Source organism: Myxine glutinosa, unplaced genomic scaffold (assembly GCF_964187855.1).
Source record: "Myxine glutinosa unplaced genomic scaffold, kmMyxGlut1.1 SCAFFOLD_940, whole genome shotgun sequence".
In the NCBI taxonomy this organism is placed as follows: domain Eukaryota; kingdom Metazoa; phylum Chordata; class Myxini; order Myxiniformes; family Myxinidae; genus Myxine; species Myxine glutinosa.
Window position 1 is genome coordinate 105888 of NW_027617035.1, and position 17328 is coordinate 123215.

Below are 17328 nucleotides of genomic sequence, written 5' to 3' on the forward strand. Positions count from 1 at the left end.
AGTGAAAGCATGTAGTCCATTCGCTCGGAAGGGCGCGTGTCGCCGAGCTCGGGCAGGTCGAGCAGGCGCCGTGCGCGTTCCGCCGATGGGAGGGCGAAAGCGTCGAGGAGAAGCTTCTTAATCGCGCCGTGTTTGTCAGCGGCTGGCGGGCTCTCGAGGAGGCTCAGGGCGCGGGCCGCGGTGGCCGAACCGAGCGCTGCTACCACATGGTGGAAGCGGGTGTCGTCGGCCGTGATGCCTCGCAGGGCGAACAGGGAATCCGCCTGTGCGAACCAAACCGCCGCGTGAGCCTCCCAGAAGGTAGGCAGTTTAAGGGCGACTGCCGTGTCCATGTCGGTAGGTCACCAATGAAGGAGCTGGGGCTCCCACGTCGATCGGAAGAATGGACGCGACAAAAAGCTGGAATTCATCTGAGTTGCTTTAATCAAACCAAACACTCAGGCACTCTGAAAAGCCCGTTTATCGGGCAGCAATATATATATACATATTATCCCGGAGCGTTTGCCCAGGAAAGGCGAGAGGGGGTGTGGCCCAGCGTCCTGGCTGCGGCCTGGCAAGTTGAGGGCGAGCCTGCCCGGGCGTCCTGGACGAGCCCGGCATGGTGATCGCTCCGCGTCCTTGATAGGTGCAAGGCGATTGTGAAAACCCAGCGGTAGCCGCTACAGTGTATAATCAGAAATACTGTTTGATAGGACCATATATTACTGTTATATGAAAGAAATAGTATTGCATATAGGAAGCGTTTTCGGAATGCCATCGACATGAGAAACGGGATTGAGTGAGATTCATCATTACTTCAGGTGAAGAAGAAGATTGAGGAAGGTTTTTGTTTTAAACTGTAAATTGCAACTGACCCGTCAAACTTCACTTTACTCAACTATAACATACTGTTTGCAGATTGCCGAGCATCTGATTAACGCTGCCGATTGTTTTACGGGGCACCGCTATTGCTTCATTCGGACAATTGTGGATGGATGGACGGACGCACGCACGCACAGATGCACGTAACGAGCTCCTTTTGTACACTGTATTAGATGGACTTGGCTGGAGTCATTGTGAATCCTCATCCACAAATTGTCACGCCACCTTCGTCATAAATAAGTGGTTTGTCTCACTAACCAAGAACCACAACCAAAAATTAGATGCATTTCTTTTCCCCAAGGAAAGCTTTGCAGGGTTTGGGATTCAAATATTTTAATCCATGCAAATGTCATTAGTTCCCTACCGGTTTCACCAGAGGACTATAGGTTTGCGCTCCGTCTGTCTGTCCCACCTGTGGTTTTCAGACTTTTCCATACCCTTTAACATATTCAACTGAACATTGGTACATGGTTTTATTATAAGTTACAGAACATGTTTGTGTTTCGGGGCATTTTGCCAATACTTTACGGAGTTGTGTCCTTTTTGGTCATGGCATGCAAAGCGAATCTCCCTCTTGTTTTAATTAATCTCAGCATGCATTGTGTTCAATTCATGTGTGAAAACAAAATGGGTAACTGCCCTTCTTAATTGACCAAGTTGGTGAAGCTGCTTGTGTGTCTGTGGTGTGTACCGTGTTCCCATAGGATAGTATCCACATTACATGCACTCGTTGTTGGCACCTTCTGCTTGTACATCCTGTGGTTTGATAAAGCTGTCAACGTTGACCCTGTTTGGTGAGTCTGTCCAAGTGATGCCACAAAAGGCAAATATATGCTCCTTCATATACATACATGATCTGCATCATAAATATGCCATCCACATCCTGATATGCTACCGACATGATCTGCATCATAAATATGCCATCCACATCCTGATATGCTACCTACATGATCTGCATAATAAATGTGCCATCCACATCCTGATATGCTACCGACATGATCTGCATCATAAATATGCCATCCACATCCTGATATGCTACCGACATGATCTGCATCATAAATATGCCATCCACATCCTGATATGCTACCGACATGATCTGCATCATAAATATGCCATCCACATCCTGATATGCTACCTACATGATCTGCATCATAAATATGCCATCCACATCCTGATATGCTACCGACATGATCTGCATCATAAATATGCCATCCACATCCTGATATGCTACCGACATGATCTGCATCATAAATATGCCATCCACATCCTGATATGCTACCTACATGATCTGCATCATAAATATGCCATCCACATCCTGATATGCTACCGACATGATCTGCATCATAAATATGCCATCCACATCCTGATATGCTACCTACATGATCTGCATCATAAATATGCCATCCACATCCTGATATGCTACCGACATGATCTGCATCATAAATATGCCATCCACATCCTGATATGCTACCTACATGATCTGCATCATAAATATGCCATCCACATCCTGATATGCTACCGACATGATCTGCATCATAAATATGCCATCCACATCCTGATATGCTACCTACATGATCTGCATAATAAATGTGCCCTCCACACCTTGATACTCTACCTACATCATAAATGTGCCATCCACATCCTGATATGCTACCGACATGATCTGCATCATAAATGTGCCATCCACATCCAGATATGCTACCTACATGATCTGCATCATAAATGTGCCATCCACATCCAGATACTCCACCTACATGATCTGCATCATAAATATGCCATCCACATCCTGATATGCTACCTACATGATCTGCATAATAAATGTGCCCTCCACACCTTGATACTCTACCTACATCATAAATGTGCCATCCGCATCCTGATATGCTACCTACATGATCTGCATCATAAATGTGCCATCCACATCCAGATATGCTACCTACATGATCTGCATCATAAATGTGCCATCCATATCCAGATACTCCACCTACATGATCTGCATCATAAATATGCCATCCACATCCAGATATGCTACCTTCATGATCTGCATCATAAATGTGCCATCCACATCCAGATATGCTACCTTCATGATCTGCATCATAAATGTGCCATCCACATCCAGATACTCCACCTACATGATCTGCATCATAAATGTGCCATCCACATCCAGATATGCTACCTTCATGATCTGCATCATAAATGTGCCATCCACATCCAGATATGCTACCTACATGATCTGCATCATAAATGTGCCATCCACATCCAGATATGCTACCTTCATGATCTGCATCATAAATGTGCCATCCACATCCAGATATGCTACCTACATGATCTGCATCATAAATGTGCCATCCACATCCTGATATGCTACCTACATGATCTGCATCATAAATGTGCCATCCACATCCAGATATGCTACCTACATGATCTGCATCATAAATATGCCATCCACATCCTGATATTATACCTACATGATCTGCATCATAAATATGCCATCCACATCCTGATATTCTACCTACATGATCTGCATCATAAATATGCCATCCACATCCTGATATGCTACCTACATGATCTTAATCATAAATATGCCATCCACATCCTGATATGCTACCCACATAATCTACATCATAAATATGCCATCCACATCCTGATATGCTACCTACATAATCTACATCATAAATATGCCATCCACATCCTGATATGCTACCTACATGATCTGCATCATAAATATGCCATCCACATCCTGATATGCTACCTACATGATCTGCATCATAAATGTGCCATCCACATCCTGATATGCTACCTACGTGATCTGCATCATAAATGTGCTCCTTCGCAAAATGATACTCTACATACATGATCTGCATCATAAATGTGCCATTCACATCCTGATATGCTACCTACATGATCTGCATCATAAATGTGCCATCCACATCCTGATATGCTACCTACATGATCTGCATCATAAATGTGCTCTTTCGCAAAATGATACTCTACATACATGATCTGCATCATAAGTGTGCCCGACGCATCATTATTTGACATGTGATCTGCATTCATTGTGCACCTCATTGCTTCCTTTCCAAAGCTAACTGGAGCTGTACATCCGAATTCTATTGGCAGCCCTTGAAATGGGGAGGATAAAAAAAAACAATGAAAACCCACATCGGATGATTGTAAATAATGAATGAGCAAGAACTTGTAACGCAGCGCATTTTTGTGACACCCGCTCAATTGTCAGTGCTTCTATTTTTCCCCACAACATGTATGACCTTTTGAAGGGCAGTACCAAAGATAATCGCCCAAATGGGCACCGTAAAAGGGTCACATGGGTTTGTAAAAGTTTGCAGCACCAGCAATCTTACAAACATTTACTGCATGCGCAAAGGCTCAAGGCTTACTGCATGTTAGAAAATGTGTAAAGGCTTACTGCATGTTAGAAAAGGTGAAAATGTGTAAATGCTTACTGCATGTTAGAAAGGTGAAAATGTGTAAATGCTTACTGCATGTTAGAAAGGTGAAAATGTGTAAATGCTTACTGCATGTTAGAAAGGTGAAAATGTGTAAATGCTTACTGCATGTTAGAAAGGTGAAAATGTGTAAATGCTTACTGCATGTTAGAAAGGTGAAAATGTGTAAATGCTTACTGCATGTTAGAAAATGTGTAAAGGCTTACTGCATGTTAGAAAATGTGTAAATGCTTACTGCATGTTAGAAAATATGTAAAGGCTTACTGCATGTTAGAAAATGTGTAAAGGCTTACTGCATGTTAGAAAAGGTGAAAATGTGTAAAGGCTTACTGCATGTTAGAAAATGTGTAAAGGCTTACTGCATGTTAGAAAATGTGAAAATGTGTAAAGGCTTACTGCATGTTAGAAAAGGTGAAAATGTGTAAAGGCTTACTGCATGTTAGAAAAGGTGAAAATGTGTAAAGGCTTACTGCATGTTAGAAAAGGTGAAAATGTGTAAAGGCTTACTGCATGTTAGAAAATGTGTAAAGGCTTACTGCATGTTAGAAAATGTGAAAATGAGTAAATGCTTACTGCATGTTAGAAAAGGTGAAAATGTGTAAAGGCTTACTGCATGTTAGAAAATGTGAAAATGTGTAAATGCTTACTGCATGTTAGAAAGGTGAAAATGTGTAAATGCTTACTGCATGTTAGAAAGGTGAAAATGTGTAAATGCTTACTGCATGTTAGAAAGGTGAAAATGTGTAAATGCTTACTGCATGTTAGAAAGGTGAAAATGTGTAAAGGCTTACTGCATGTTAGAAAAGGTGAAAATGTGTAAATGCTTACTGCATGTTAGAAAGGTGAAAATGTGTAAATGCTTACTGCATGTTAGAAAGGTGAAAATGTGTAAATGCTTACTGCATGTTAGAAAGGTGAAAATGTGTAAATGCTTACTGCATGTTAGAAAGGTGAAAATGTGTAAATGCTTACTGCATGTTAGAAAAGGTGAAAATGTGTAAAGGCTTACTGCATGTTAGAAAATGTGTAAAGGCTTACTGCATGTTAGAAAAGGTGAAAATGTGTAAAGGCTTACTGCATGTTAGAAAATGTGTAAAGGCTTACTGCATGTTAGAAAAGGTGAAAATGTGTAAAGGCTTACTGCATGTTAGAAAAGGTGAAAATGTGTAAAGGCTTACTGCATGTTAGAAAAGGTGAAAATGTGTAAAGGCTTACTGCATGTTAGAAAATGTGTAAAGGCTTACTGCATGTTAGAAAATGTGAAAATGAGTAAATGCTTACTGCATGTTAGAAAAGGTGAAAATGTGTAAAGGCTTACTGCATGTTAGAAAATGTGAAAATGTGTAAATGCTTACTGCATGTTAGAAAATGTGTAAAGGCTTACTGCATATTAGAAAATGTGAAAATGTGTAAATGCTTACTGCATGTTAGAAAATGTGTAAAGGCTTACTGCATGTTAGAAAATGTGAAAATGTGTAAAGGCTTACTGCATGTTAGAAAATGTGAAAATGTGTAAATGCTTACTGCATGTTCGAAAGGTGAAAATGTGCAAATGCTTACTGCATGTTAGAAAAGGTGAAAATGTGTAAAGGTCTGCCGGTATTACTGCATGTTAGAAAATGTGAAAATGTGTAAATGCTTACTGCATGTTAGAAAGGTGAAAATGTGTAAATGCTTACTGCATGTTAGAAAGGTGAAAATGTGTAAATGCTTACTGCATGTTAGAAAGGTGAAAATGTGTAAATGCTTACTGCATGTTAGAAAGGTGAAAATGTGTAAATGCTTACTGCATGTTAGAAAGGTGAAAATGTGTAAATGCTTACTGCATGTCAGAAAAGGTGAAAATGTGTAAAGGCTTACTGCATGTTAGAAAATATGTAAAGGCTTACTGCATGTTAGAAAATGTGTAAAGGCTTACTGCATGTTAGAAAATGTGTAAAGGCTTACTGCATGTTAGAAAATGTGTAAAGGCTTACTGCATGTTAAGGCAGCCACCTAAACCATTAAGCCAACACCAGGCCTGCGTCTGGCCTTTGAAGAACCACCTTTAGAGGCCATTTTCCCCGCAGAGCAGGATTTGGCCTTTTTTGGGCACCGTAGTCCCCTTTTTGAAGCAATGTGTTTTGGCCGCATGCCCTTCCTGCCGCCAACCCTGTTAGTCGCCTCTTGCGACATACAGGGAATTACCAGTGAACTGGTACTCAATTTGCCGACTTCGGAAGGATGACAGGCTGAGTCAACCCCCCTGGCGTTAATTCAGCGATTGACCGGGATTCGAACCCAGGGTCCTAGGACCCCAAGCCGGCACCCTAACCGCTAAGCCAACACCAGGAGGATCCCAAGCCGGCACCCTAACCGCAAAGCCAACACCAGGAAGATCCCAAGCCGGCACCCTAACCGCTAAGCCAACACCAGGAGGATCCTAAGCCGGCACCCTAACCGCTAAGCCAACACCAGGAGGATCCCAAGCCGGCACCCTAACCGCTAAGCCAACACCAGGAGGATCCTAAGCCGGCACCCTAACCGCTAAGCCAACACCAGGAGGATCCCAAGCCGGCACCCTAACCGCTAAGCCAACACCAGGAGGATCCTAAGCCGGCACCCTAACCGCTAAGCCAACACCAGGAGAATTCCAAGCCGGCACCCTAACCGCTAAGCCAACACCAGGAGGATCCCAAGCCGGCACCCTAACCTCTAAGCCAACACCAGGAGGATCCTAAGCCGGCACCCTAACCGCTAAGCCAACACCAGGAGGATCCCAACCCGGCACCCTAACCGCTAAGCCAACACCAGGAGGATCCCAAGCCGGCACCCTAACCGCTAAGCCAACACCAGGAGGATCCTAAGCCGGCATCCTAACTGCTAAGCCAACACCAGGAGAATTCTAAGCCGGCCCCTTAACCGCTAAGCCAACACCAGGAGGATCCCAAGCCGGCACCCTAACCGCGAAGCCAACACCAGAAGGACCCAAGCCGGCACCCTAACCGCGAAGCCAACACCAGGAGGATCCTAAGCCGGCACCCTAACCGCTAAGCCAACACCAGGAGAATTCCAAGCCGGCACCCTAACCGCTAAGCCAACACCAGGAGGATCCCAAGCCGGCACCCTAACCGCTAAGCCAACACCAGGAGGATCCCAAGCCGGCACCCTAACCTCTAAGCCAACACCAGGAGGATCCCCAGCCGGCACCCTAACCGCTAAGCCAACACCAGTTTCCTGCGTCTGGCCTTTGCTGCTCCCTAATTTGATGGGAAAAGCTTTTGGCGTTTTGGGAGCAAAAGGAAGCTGCATTCCCACTCACAAGAAAGTGTTCTTTAAAGACAACTCCCTCTGCAACAAATCATTTTAAAAAGGCACAATTTTACTTTTGCAAGTTTGGATAGTGACGGAGAGTCGGAGACGACACGTCACACCGATTAGTGACGCTATCACGCAAACTTTTACGGAATTACGCCCAACGAGAGGGGCCAATCGGGCAAAGGAAAGTAGTCTGAGGAAGAACGTGACATGTGGAGGAATGTGCTGGAGTTCACAGGAATTCCACCTTGTGAAGACTGCATTCTACGCATGTCTACAAACCCTTCCTACCCCAGGGATGCCCAACATTCCTCCTGCCAGCATGCAAGGGTCACAATAATGAATTTTGAATCCCGGCCGACCCAGCCATAAACTATCATCCCGGCGTTTCACAGACTGGGTAAAATAAACAGTGTGTGCTGTCCCGCCGATGGATGTTAATCTGGGCATTCCAACATTAGTCGGTGGACAGTAAAGATCCTCACGGTGTCATTTACAAAGAGTTGGCAAGCTATCGCCGGCACGCTGAAAAAAAACAAAAACAAAATAATTCCTGCCCTAACTATTGCTGGGAAGGCAATGGCAAACCATCCACAGTGTAACCATTGCCTGGGACACTGCTTTGGTGGCACAGAGGCTCTCACGACTATGGTGCATGAGATATCAAATATAAGAAAACAACTGAATAGCGAAAACGGTAAAAACTGAAAAGGATCTTAAAGCCGTTTAAAATGGATCGAGCACGGACATGTAGAGAGGGGGGAGTGGTGGAGGGAGCAGGATGTGAGGGGAGATAGGGGAGTGGTGGGGAGAGAGAGTGGTTGAGGGAGAGAGAGAGAGAGAGAGAGGAGGGGGATACTTGTGTTGGCTTTTCCCATCACTTGGGGGGGGGGGGGGGGGGGGGGGGATGGATGGATGGCTATTGTTCGTAGCTGCAAATAAAATGTTCGAGGTAGGAAAGGTTAATAGAGGTAATAAGCGTAACGCCTAGGTCCCCCGTCGGTGAAGTGATGTGAGTTGACAAAGTGGAAGACGCAGAAAACGTGCTATGATATGATATTTCGCTCACAAGGTTCAGACATACATGGAGGCGGCCATCTTGGATTTTGACGTGGCGACCCAATTTACAATAGCGTTCTTCCTTATGCCGAGATACACCCACACACCAAATTAGAAGTTGGTACTTCGCTTATTAGTCCCCTACCGGTGTACACCGGAGGGGACTATAGGTTTGCACGCCGTCCCTCCCTCCGTCCGTCAGTCTGTCTGTCAGTCTGTCTGTCTGTCAGTCTGTCAGTCTGTCAGTCTGTCAGTCTGTCAGTCTGTCAGTCTGTCAGTCTGTCAGTCTGTCAGTCCGTCAGTCCGTCAGTCCGTCACGCAAAGAACAGTTTTCCGGACTTTTTTCTAAACGCTTAATGCTAATGATTTCAAACTTGGCACATCGTTTCCTCATGATAAGTTACAGATCAAGTTGGGAGACGGTGGCAGGGGTTTTCGACGGTCCACACGGTCTCCACGTTTTTTAAAGTTAAGTCTGTTCACAATTGTATTTTGTCGAAACTGTATTTATCGTTCGGTGTGTGAACTTATAGTGTCCCCCTTGGAAGTTTCTCGGTGTTTATCTTTCATAAATTAATCGTTTGTTTGCCGCGTCGCGAGCAAGGCCTTGCAGCCTCAGGCTTCCCCCATCGAAGGTTGTTCCTTCCTTCGCTGTTTTGCTACCTTTTTTGATTTCCCCTTCTCCACCAAGCTTCACCAAACATCTACTATTTGTCTAACGTTGTAACCCCCACACCCCCCCCCCCAAAAAAAACAAACAAAAAAAACAAGCAAAAAAAACTTTTATTTCCCTTTTTCCTCGTGTGCTTTTGCCTCTGCCCACGTGCGCTGTCTCGCCCGCCCCCATTTTCCCCTTGCCTTCCACCTTTTGCCCTGTTCAAGTGAATCGTAGTCATCACTCTAGGCTTCCTCTCCCCATTGGTATTTTTGTGAATATAAGATTGTTCTTCACAGTTCTGTTTAAATATGTTTCAACTATCCCCTTCAGTGTTTTATTCAGTGGTTTATTACAACACGCTGTTTTTCTTCTTATTTAAAAGGCTCCTTTCAATTTCCTCAACTCATTCCATTTCAAAAAAATATTCAATCTCTTATGATTCCAAATCACTCCATGCTCTAAATTCTCATTCATTCCATCCCTCCTCCATCGTTCTTAAACGAATCGCTAACTTGAAAATCACAACAAACCCAATTTGTTATATATGTTCATCTTTCATTAATCATCCACTTTCTAAACTCCCCCCTTGCCCCTCCCCTTCAAATCTCCCCCCCAACCATCCCTCCCAAATTCTCCCTCCTCCCACCTCATTCTCAAAGCTGCCTCCTCCCCACTTCCTCTCCCTCCTATGTCATACCTCCACCTCCCCCAACCTTCTACGTTCCTCTGCCCCCCCTCAAACAAACTCTCACTGTGCCTCATTCCATCACCATCAAACCTTTCGTCCTCCTCATCCTTCCCTTTCTTGTAACTCTTCTGTAATCTCTGACACACTATCAACTGCTCTTCCTACATCCCCCTCTCACCCTTCATCTGACCCTACCCCTCCCCTCCCCTGTCCTGCACCCGATGCTCCCCCTCTCTCCTCACTAACGGTATGGACCTCAAACATCCGGGGCCTTCGCTCAAACCTGATTGATCTCTCCATTCAGGTTGCTTCTGAAAATCCAGACTTGATCTGCTTCACAGAAACTTTCCTCCTTCAAGATGTCTCTGATTCCTTAATATCTCTTCCTGGTTACTCCCTCCTCCGGTACGATAGACCTGATCCTCGTCCTGGTGGTGGGGTGGCTATCTTTATCAAAAACTCTCTTCCTCACTCTCCCTGCACTGCCCTCTCTCCACCCCACCCACAGGAGTACCTCTGGCTACGGCTTCCTCTCCGCTCCCACCTTTTGTTCATATGTGTTCTGTACCGTCCTCCAAACAGTGATGACTCCATTTACATTTCTCTGTCGGACAACATGGACCAACTTCTATCAACTCATCCAAACTCTCTCTTCCTCATAGGTGGCGACTTCAGCTGTCATCATGCCAGCTGGCTGGGTGTGGGTTCATCTCTAACCAGCCATGGCACCTCAGCAAAGGACTTTCTGTCACTGTCAATTTCACTGACACAATCTGTCAATTTCCCGACCCGGATCTCAGTCAATGGAGTATCTTCTCTTCTGGACTTGGTTATGACTAACTTCCCTGCAAATGTCTGCTGCTCTTCTTCTGCTCCAATCGGTTCTTCTGATCATGTGCTTGTTAAAGTGGACATCTCACTGGCCGTTCTCAGAGAGCCTCCTCAGCGCCGACGTGTCTGGCATTTCACTCAGGCCGACTGGCACGGTCTGCAAGCAGCCATCAATCAACTGGACTGGTCTCCCATCTCTAATGCCTCTGACATCAATTCTTCCTGGGAATTCTTCCAAAGCAAACTGCTCTCTCTCATGCACAGATTTATCCCATCTCATCTTCAGTTGTCTTACCCTTCCTCCCGTCCATGGTACACTGAATCTTGTGGTGAGGCAGTTGCCCTGAAACAACTTGCTTTTGCGTCTTGGAAGGCAAATCCAACTGAAGGCAATCTCAGTTCCTTCCACCAAGCTCGAAACAAGTGTGTTTCTACCCTCAGGAGTGCCAGGAAGCACTATCTCTCCACACTCAAGAATGAACTCTCAAACCTGTCTCCTTCCTCCAAATCCTGGTGGCATCTGGTCAAATTCGTTTCTGGTGGTTGTTCCCCTTCCATCCCCTCCCTTACCTCAAATGGCTACACAGTTGACACCGCACGTGACAAAGCCGAATGCCTCAACTCTGTGTTTGCCTCAAAATCTTGTGTCCCAAACCCATCTCTCTCTGTTCCCACCTTTCCCAGTCGAACCCAACTGCTCCTGGACTCTGTGTCCTTCTCTCCTGACAAGGTGGAGAAGTTTTTATCAAACCTCGACTCTGATTCTGCAACTGGACCAGATGGCATCAGCCCTCGTGTCCTAAAATCCTGCTCTGCCGCTCTATCTCACCCTCTCTCTGTTCTTTTCACCCTCTCTTTTGCTCAAGTTCATCTGCCAGCATCTTGGAAATCAGCAAACATTACCGCTTTACACAAAAAAGGTGCAAAAACAGATCCTTGCAACTACAGACAAATCAGCCTGCTCCCAATTATCAGCAAAGTCATGGAATCCATCATTGCTTCAGATATCAAATCCTTCCTCTTCTCCAATGGCTTGATCTCTGATCATCAATTTGGATTCAGACCAGGTCATTCTACTGTGGACATGTTGCTTCTGCTGTCTCAACAATGGATGGAGGTCCTCAATGCCAAACAGGAAATAACAGCTGTCTCACTTGACATATCACATGCCTTCGATACGGTCTGGCACCCAGCTCTGCTCACCAAACTCACCTCCTATGGTATTCAGGGAAATCTCCACTCATGGCTTGCGGATTTCCTCTCTGGTCGTAGGCAACGTGTGGCCCTGAATGGATTTCTCTCATCTTCCCTTCCTGTTCTGGCTGGAGTTCCCCAAGGTAGTGTTCTGGGCCCTGTGCTATTTCTGGTCTTCATCAATGACCTCTCTGACTCTCTGGAAAATCCTCTCTATCTCTTTGCTGATGACTCCACTATCTGCTGCTCCATTCCTCATCCCTCAGATCGGCAGTCTGCAGCCTCCTCACTCTCTGCAGACCTGGCCAAAATCACAGACTGGGCAAACAAGTGGAACATGTCTTTCAATCCTGACAAATCTCACACTCTTACAATGTCTCTCCGAAAGGACCGACTGGACAACCCTCCCATCTACTTTCTCAACAATCCTCTCCAAGAAGTTCTGTCGCTCAAGCTTTTGGGTCTCACTATCTGCCATGATCTTTCTTGGGAAAACCACATTTCCAAGCTGGCCTCCAAAGCCAGTCGCCGACTGGGCATCCTCCGTCGTGCGAAGTCCTTCCTTGGCACACCTGAGCTCCTCACCACATACAAGGCTTTCATCCGCAGCTCAATGGAATACTGTTCCCCCCTCTGGGCTGGTGCTCCTGCCTCACACCTTGCTCGGCTTCACGCTGTTGAGGCCAAAGCTTTCAGAATCATTGGAATCTCCTGCGATGTAGTCAACTCCGAGGGCCTTTCACTCACTCACCGCAGGCAGGTTGGTGGTCTTTCTGTCTTCTACCGACTCCTCTCCGGCCTTGCTCCCCCAGCTCTCTCTGTGCTCTGTCCCCCCAATATTCCTTCAGGTCGCACAAGATCTGCCTGCAACCCTCGTATGGTTAAACTGCCAAAGTCTAGGCTCTCTGCTCACCTTCACTCTTTCATTCCCCTTTTCTCCCGCCTCTGGAACAAACTCCCCCACTCCCTTCAATCCCACTCCTCCCTCCAGGTCTTTAAAACAGCTGTTCACCACCATCTCTTATCTTCCCCCATCGAAAACCTTGATCTTTCTACCCCCGGTAATTCACCCCAGAGTCCTTGCAGTGTTCATATGTTTTATTCCTCTCCCACCTCCCCCCAAGTCCTTCCGATGTCCCTGCTCTCAAATGTTGTGTTTGTGTCCTTCCCCCCCTCTCCCCATCTTGTCTGCCGCTCCCCTTGTTTTTTGTGTTTTGTGTGTCGGTTTGTCTTTTTGTGTGATTAATGTCAGCTCTTTCACGAGCCTCGATCTTGTATTAAAAAAGAAAAAAAGAAGTTCGAACTTCACGACGTTTCGATCATTTTTGACAAAGTTATGGCACTTTGAACTTTGGGAATTCTGATAATTCTGATGATCCTTAACTCAGTGCCATTTTAAGTTTTAATTTCCTTTAAAAAAAGATTTTCTCTGCAATAATAGGACCGATTGAGATCAAATTTTCACCATAGGAGGGACTCGGTCTGTAGAATATTTTAATGGTAATTATGACGTCACAGGTCACGTGGTTCGGGCGCCATATTGTTTTTCGTGAAAACACGAAAACCCCTTTTTCTCTGCAACGGCTGAACAGATCGAGAACAAACTTTGCAGGCAAAATCGGATACCCATGACGAACAAAAATGTCAGCGAGTATGACGTCATGCGTCACATGGTTTCAGAGTTATGACGTTTTAAAGCATGAACCTTTAAAAACGAGCCCCTCCCTCATTTTTGATCCAATCGAGGGGAAACTTCACAGATCTGTTCCGCATGTCAATCGACTAAAATGTTCTTTTGGAATTTGCGATAGCTCACGTGGTTTGGCAGATATCGTTAAACGAAAATATTTAAAGAATGGATATCTCTTGAATCGCTTTATTGATCGATGTGAGACTTCATACTATAGTAGAAATCATGAAGAGTAACAAGTGTGCAAAAGTCCAAGATGATTGGATGTACGGTCTGGAAGCTAGAAGTTGTTATTGCGTGAAGAAGAAGAGGCATCAAGTGTGCGGATTTAATTATTTATCACATGTACAGACTGAAAGCATCGTTGGACACGACCTGTCGCGGTCATTTTAACCTCAAATAAAATTCTAATTTAAGATTTGTCAATAGCCGAGGTATATTAACAAACGAATAAAACAGATTTGGTCAAATTCTGACTTTTTTAACTCGATCGCATTTGACAGAGTTGTAACAAGTTGAGGAAGAAGAAACCTCGCATTGGCTTCTCCAATGTGCCATAAAAAAAATGGATATCTCTTGAATCGCTAGTACCTCAGACCGTGAGTTGGGAATAATTTATATAATTCACACAGTGCAATACGTGCAGGCCGCTCCACGGAGCGACCTTGCGGGCTTATCAACGAGGCGAGGCGTGACACACGTGTCTCAGCATACCTCAGATCAAGTTTGAAAACCAGCATCAACCGTGCATAAATTTGCATATTCGATCATTTTTGACAAAGTTATGGCACTTTGAACTTTGGTAGGGGACATGTATTGCAGCGCAATACTCAGAATGCTTGTTTTTCAAGATATTCATCTCACAAGGTTCAGACATACATGGCGGCGGCCATCTTGGATTTTGACGTGGCGACCCAATTTTAAACAGCGTTCTTCCTTGTGCCTAGATACACCCAAACACCAGATTAGAAGTTGGTACTTCGCTTATTTTTCGAGATATTTCGCTCACAAGGTTCAGACATATATATGGTGGCGGCCATCTTGGATTTTGACGTGGTGACCCAATTTTCAATAGCGTTCTTCCTTATGCCGAGATACACCCACACACCAAATTAGAAGTTGGTACTTCGCTTATTTTTCAAGATATTCATCTCACAAGGTTCAGACATACATGGCGGTGGCCATCTTGGATTTTGACGTGGTGACCCAATGTTCAATGGCGTTCTTCCTTATGCCTAGATACACCCAAACACCAGATTAGAAGTTGGTACTTCGCTTATTTTTCAAGATATTCATTTCACAAGGTTCAGACATACATGGCATCAGACATACATGGCGGTGGCCATCTTGGATTTTGACGTGGGTTGCACTCACACACCAAATTCGAATGCGGTCCTTCGATTACGCACGCACGCAAACACGCACGCACGGATGGACGGACACACGGACGGAGGGGAAAACCATAGTCCCCCTTTCGCTCCGCTGTGCGACGGAGGACAATAAAGACCATGAGAATTGGGGATGCCAAGAGATGGTGTTACACTGCTGGTTTGAGGTCCTAGAGGGAGGTGTGAGACAGAAGTCTCTGGAAGGTGGCTGCAAAGATGGGAGAAGCAAGCAGTCAGAGGTGAAGTGTGCAGTCAGCCTTTATTTTGGACATTTAACCAGGAAGGGCTTACTGTGGGAGAATGCATACATCCTGGAGCTGCTGGAAGGGTTGGAAGACAGCAGAGAGAGAGCAATGTTGGAGAATAAACGGAAGAAAACAGAGACCACCGACCTGCCTGCCATGGAAAGCAACAAAACATGAGCTTCAGCCTCAGAACAGGAGATTCAAATAATTTTGAGCTTTGGATTCTACAGAATCCAGGAGACAGCTGTGAAGCTGGGGTGTCAGTCCATAGAGGAGAGCAGTACTCCATTGAGCTATGGACAAAGGCCTTGTAGATTGTGAGTAGCTCTGACTTTCCAAGGAGACTCGATGGAGGTTGCCCATTTTGTGGCTGCCTTTGTAGTCGGCCCAGGAAAGATCATGGCTGATGTTTTTCGTGCATTTTGTATGCAGCCTATAGCTGCTATTGCATCATTGCTGGGAACACAGCTTTGCCAGTGATGCAATGCCCCCTGTTGGTTAGAGTAGGAAGTGGGAATTTGTTCAGTGTGTTGGTAATAGCTCACCTAATCTTTGCTCAGGACACTGGGATCTTTAACGTCCAACCAATGTTGGCAGGTGGGATTGTCCAGTTTAATGTCCATCGGAGGGATGGCACGCAAACTACTTACTCCCTACCTGCGAGAAACCAGAATGTCATTTTATAGCGAGGCTGAGATTCAAACCCAGCTACACCGCTCAGCCACGGGTGTGGGCTGATGATAAGGCCTACAAGTTCAAGAGACCTAACATTATACTGTGGATGACCACGAAAGGAGACGAGTGGGTTTGTTTGACGATCATTCCGAAGTGACAGGGTGAGACCGATTTTCCAGGATGGAAGGCCATGTTCCATTTATTACACCACAATCTAATCATTTCTAGATCAGCAGAGAGAGGGGCTTACTGGATCCATCCTGGAGCAGCTCTTGTCTGCAACTAGTGGGGGGTACTGTACAACACGATGTGGAGTCGTCCACAAAAAGGAAAATATTTCCAAAGCACATGATGTCATTAACATAAGAGGGAGCAAGACTGGGCCCAAACACTGCCTTGAGGAACTCCAGCCCCCACTAGGAAAAGGAAGGAGGGTTCCATTGATGGCAACATGTTAAATGCACGAGTAGAAGTCATCAGAAATCCAGAAATGAAGGTCGATTGCAGAGAATACGTCACCACATCTAAAATAATTGGCCTAATTGAGCCCCCTCCCCCCCTTGGTTGGGGGGAAGAGGGGGGGTCCATTGGTTACAATGTCTCATTGTAGCTTTTAAAGCAAGCCGAATTCCCAACTACAGACTCTCCTCGAGTTACGACGTAGGCGACTTACGACTCGCACAATCTCAGTTGCTCCTTGTGCCTCGTGCTGCCAACATCCCTCACACTCCATCGCCTATAAGTGTGTGTGTACCGCACTGCCATCATCATGTCTAGCAAGAGGAAGAGTGGCATATGGAAAAAGTGTATGAAACGTTGTGTTAATTCGTTCGAAGGTTTCGACAAGGACGACATGATTGACGAGATTGGTGGAAAAACTGAAATTATCCGGAAGTTTAGAGCTCGAAGTTGTCGTGGAAGAATTGGTGGAGTTTGTGCCGGGAGAGTTATCTAATGAAGACTTAATTGAATTAGAGGAGTAGCGAGTGGCAGAAGAAGGGCGAAAAAGGAAGAGGACAAACTGGAGAAGATGTTCACTGTGAAAGGATTGGCCGAAGCATTCACCATCTACAATAAAGGCCGACAGGTGATCGACAGTATGGACATGAATGTCGATCGTTTTGCCAAGTTCGACCGACAACTACAAGAGGCTCTTCGTTGTTATAGAGAAATATACGATGAGAAAAAGAAGAAATCTGTGCAGTCTACTCGACGTTTTCTTGAAGAAAACGACTCCTGCCACCACCACTCCCCCTCCTCATCTCCCACCCCCACCTC

The 17328-nt window shown here is 45.4% G+C and overlaps 1 protein-coding gene across 3 annotated transcripts in view; it reads left to right on the plus strand.

The window, feature by feature from the left end:
- TLCD4 (TLC domain containing 4) overlaps nt 1–17328 on the plus strand; it is a 31199-nt gene that overhangs the window by 10901 nt on the left and 2970 nt on the right. For 2 of the 3 annotated variants that reach the window (XM_068116920.2, XM_068116930.2), the window contains exon 2: nt 1566–1655. In XM_068116920.2, coding sequence (XP_067973021.1) covers nt 1566–1655 — 90 coding nt within the window. Of the gene's footprint in view, nt 1–897; nt 1001–1565; nt 1656–17328 lie in introns of all 3 variants that reach the window. The other variant, XM_068116936.2, reaches the window with a different exon arrangement.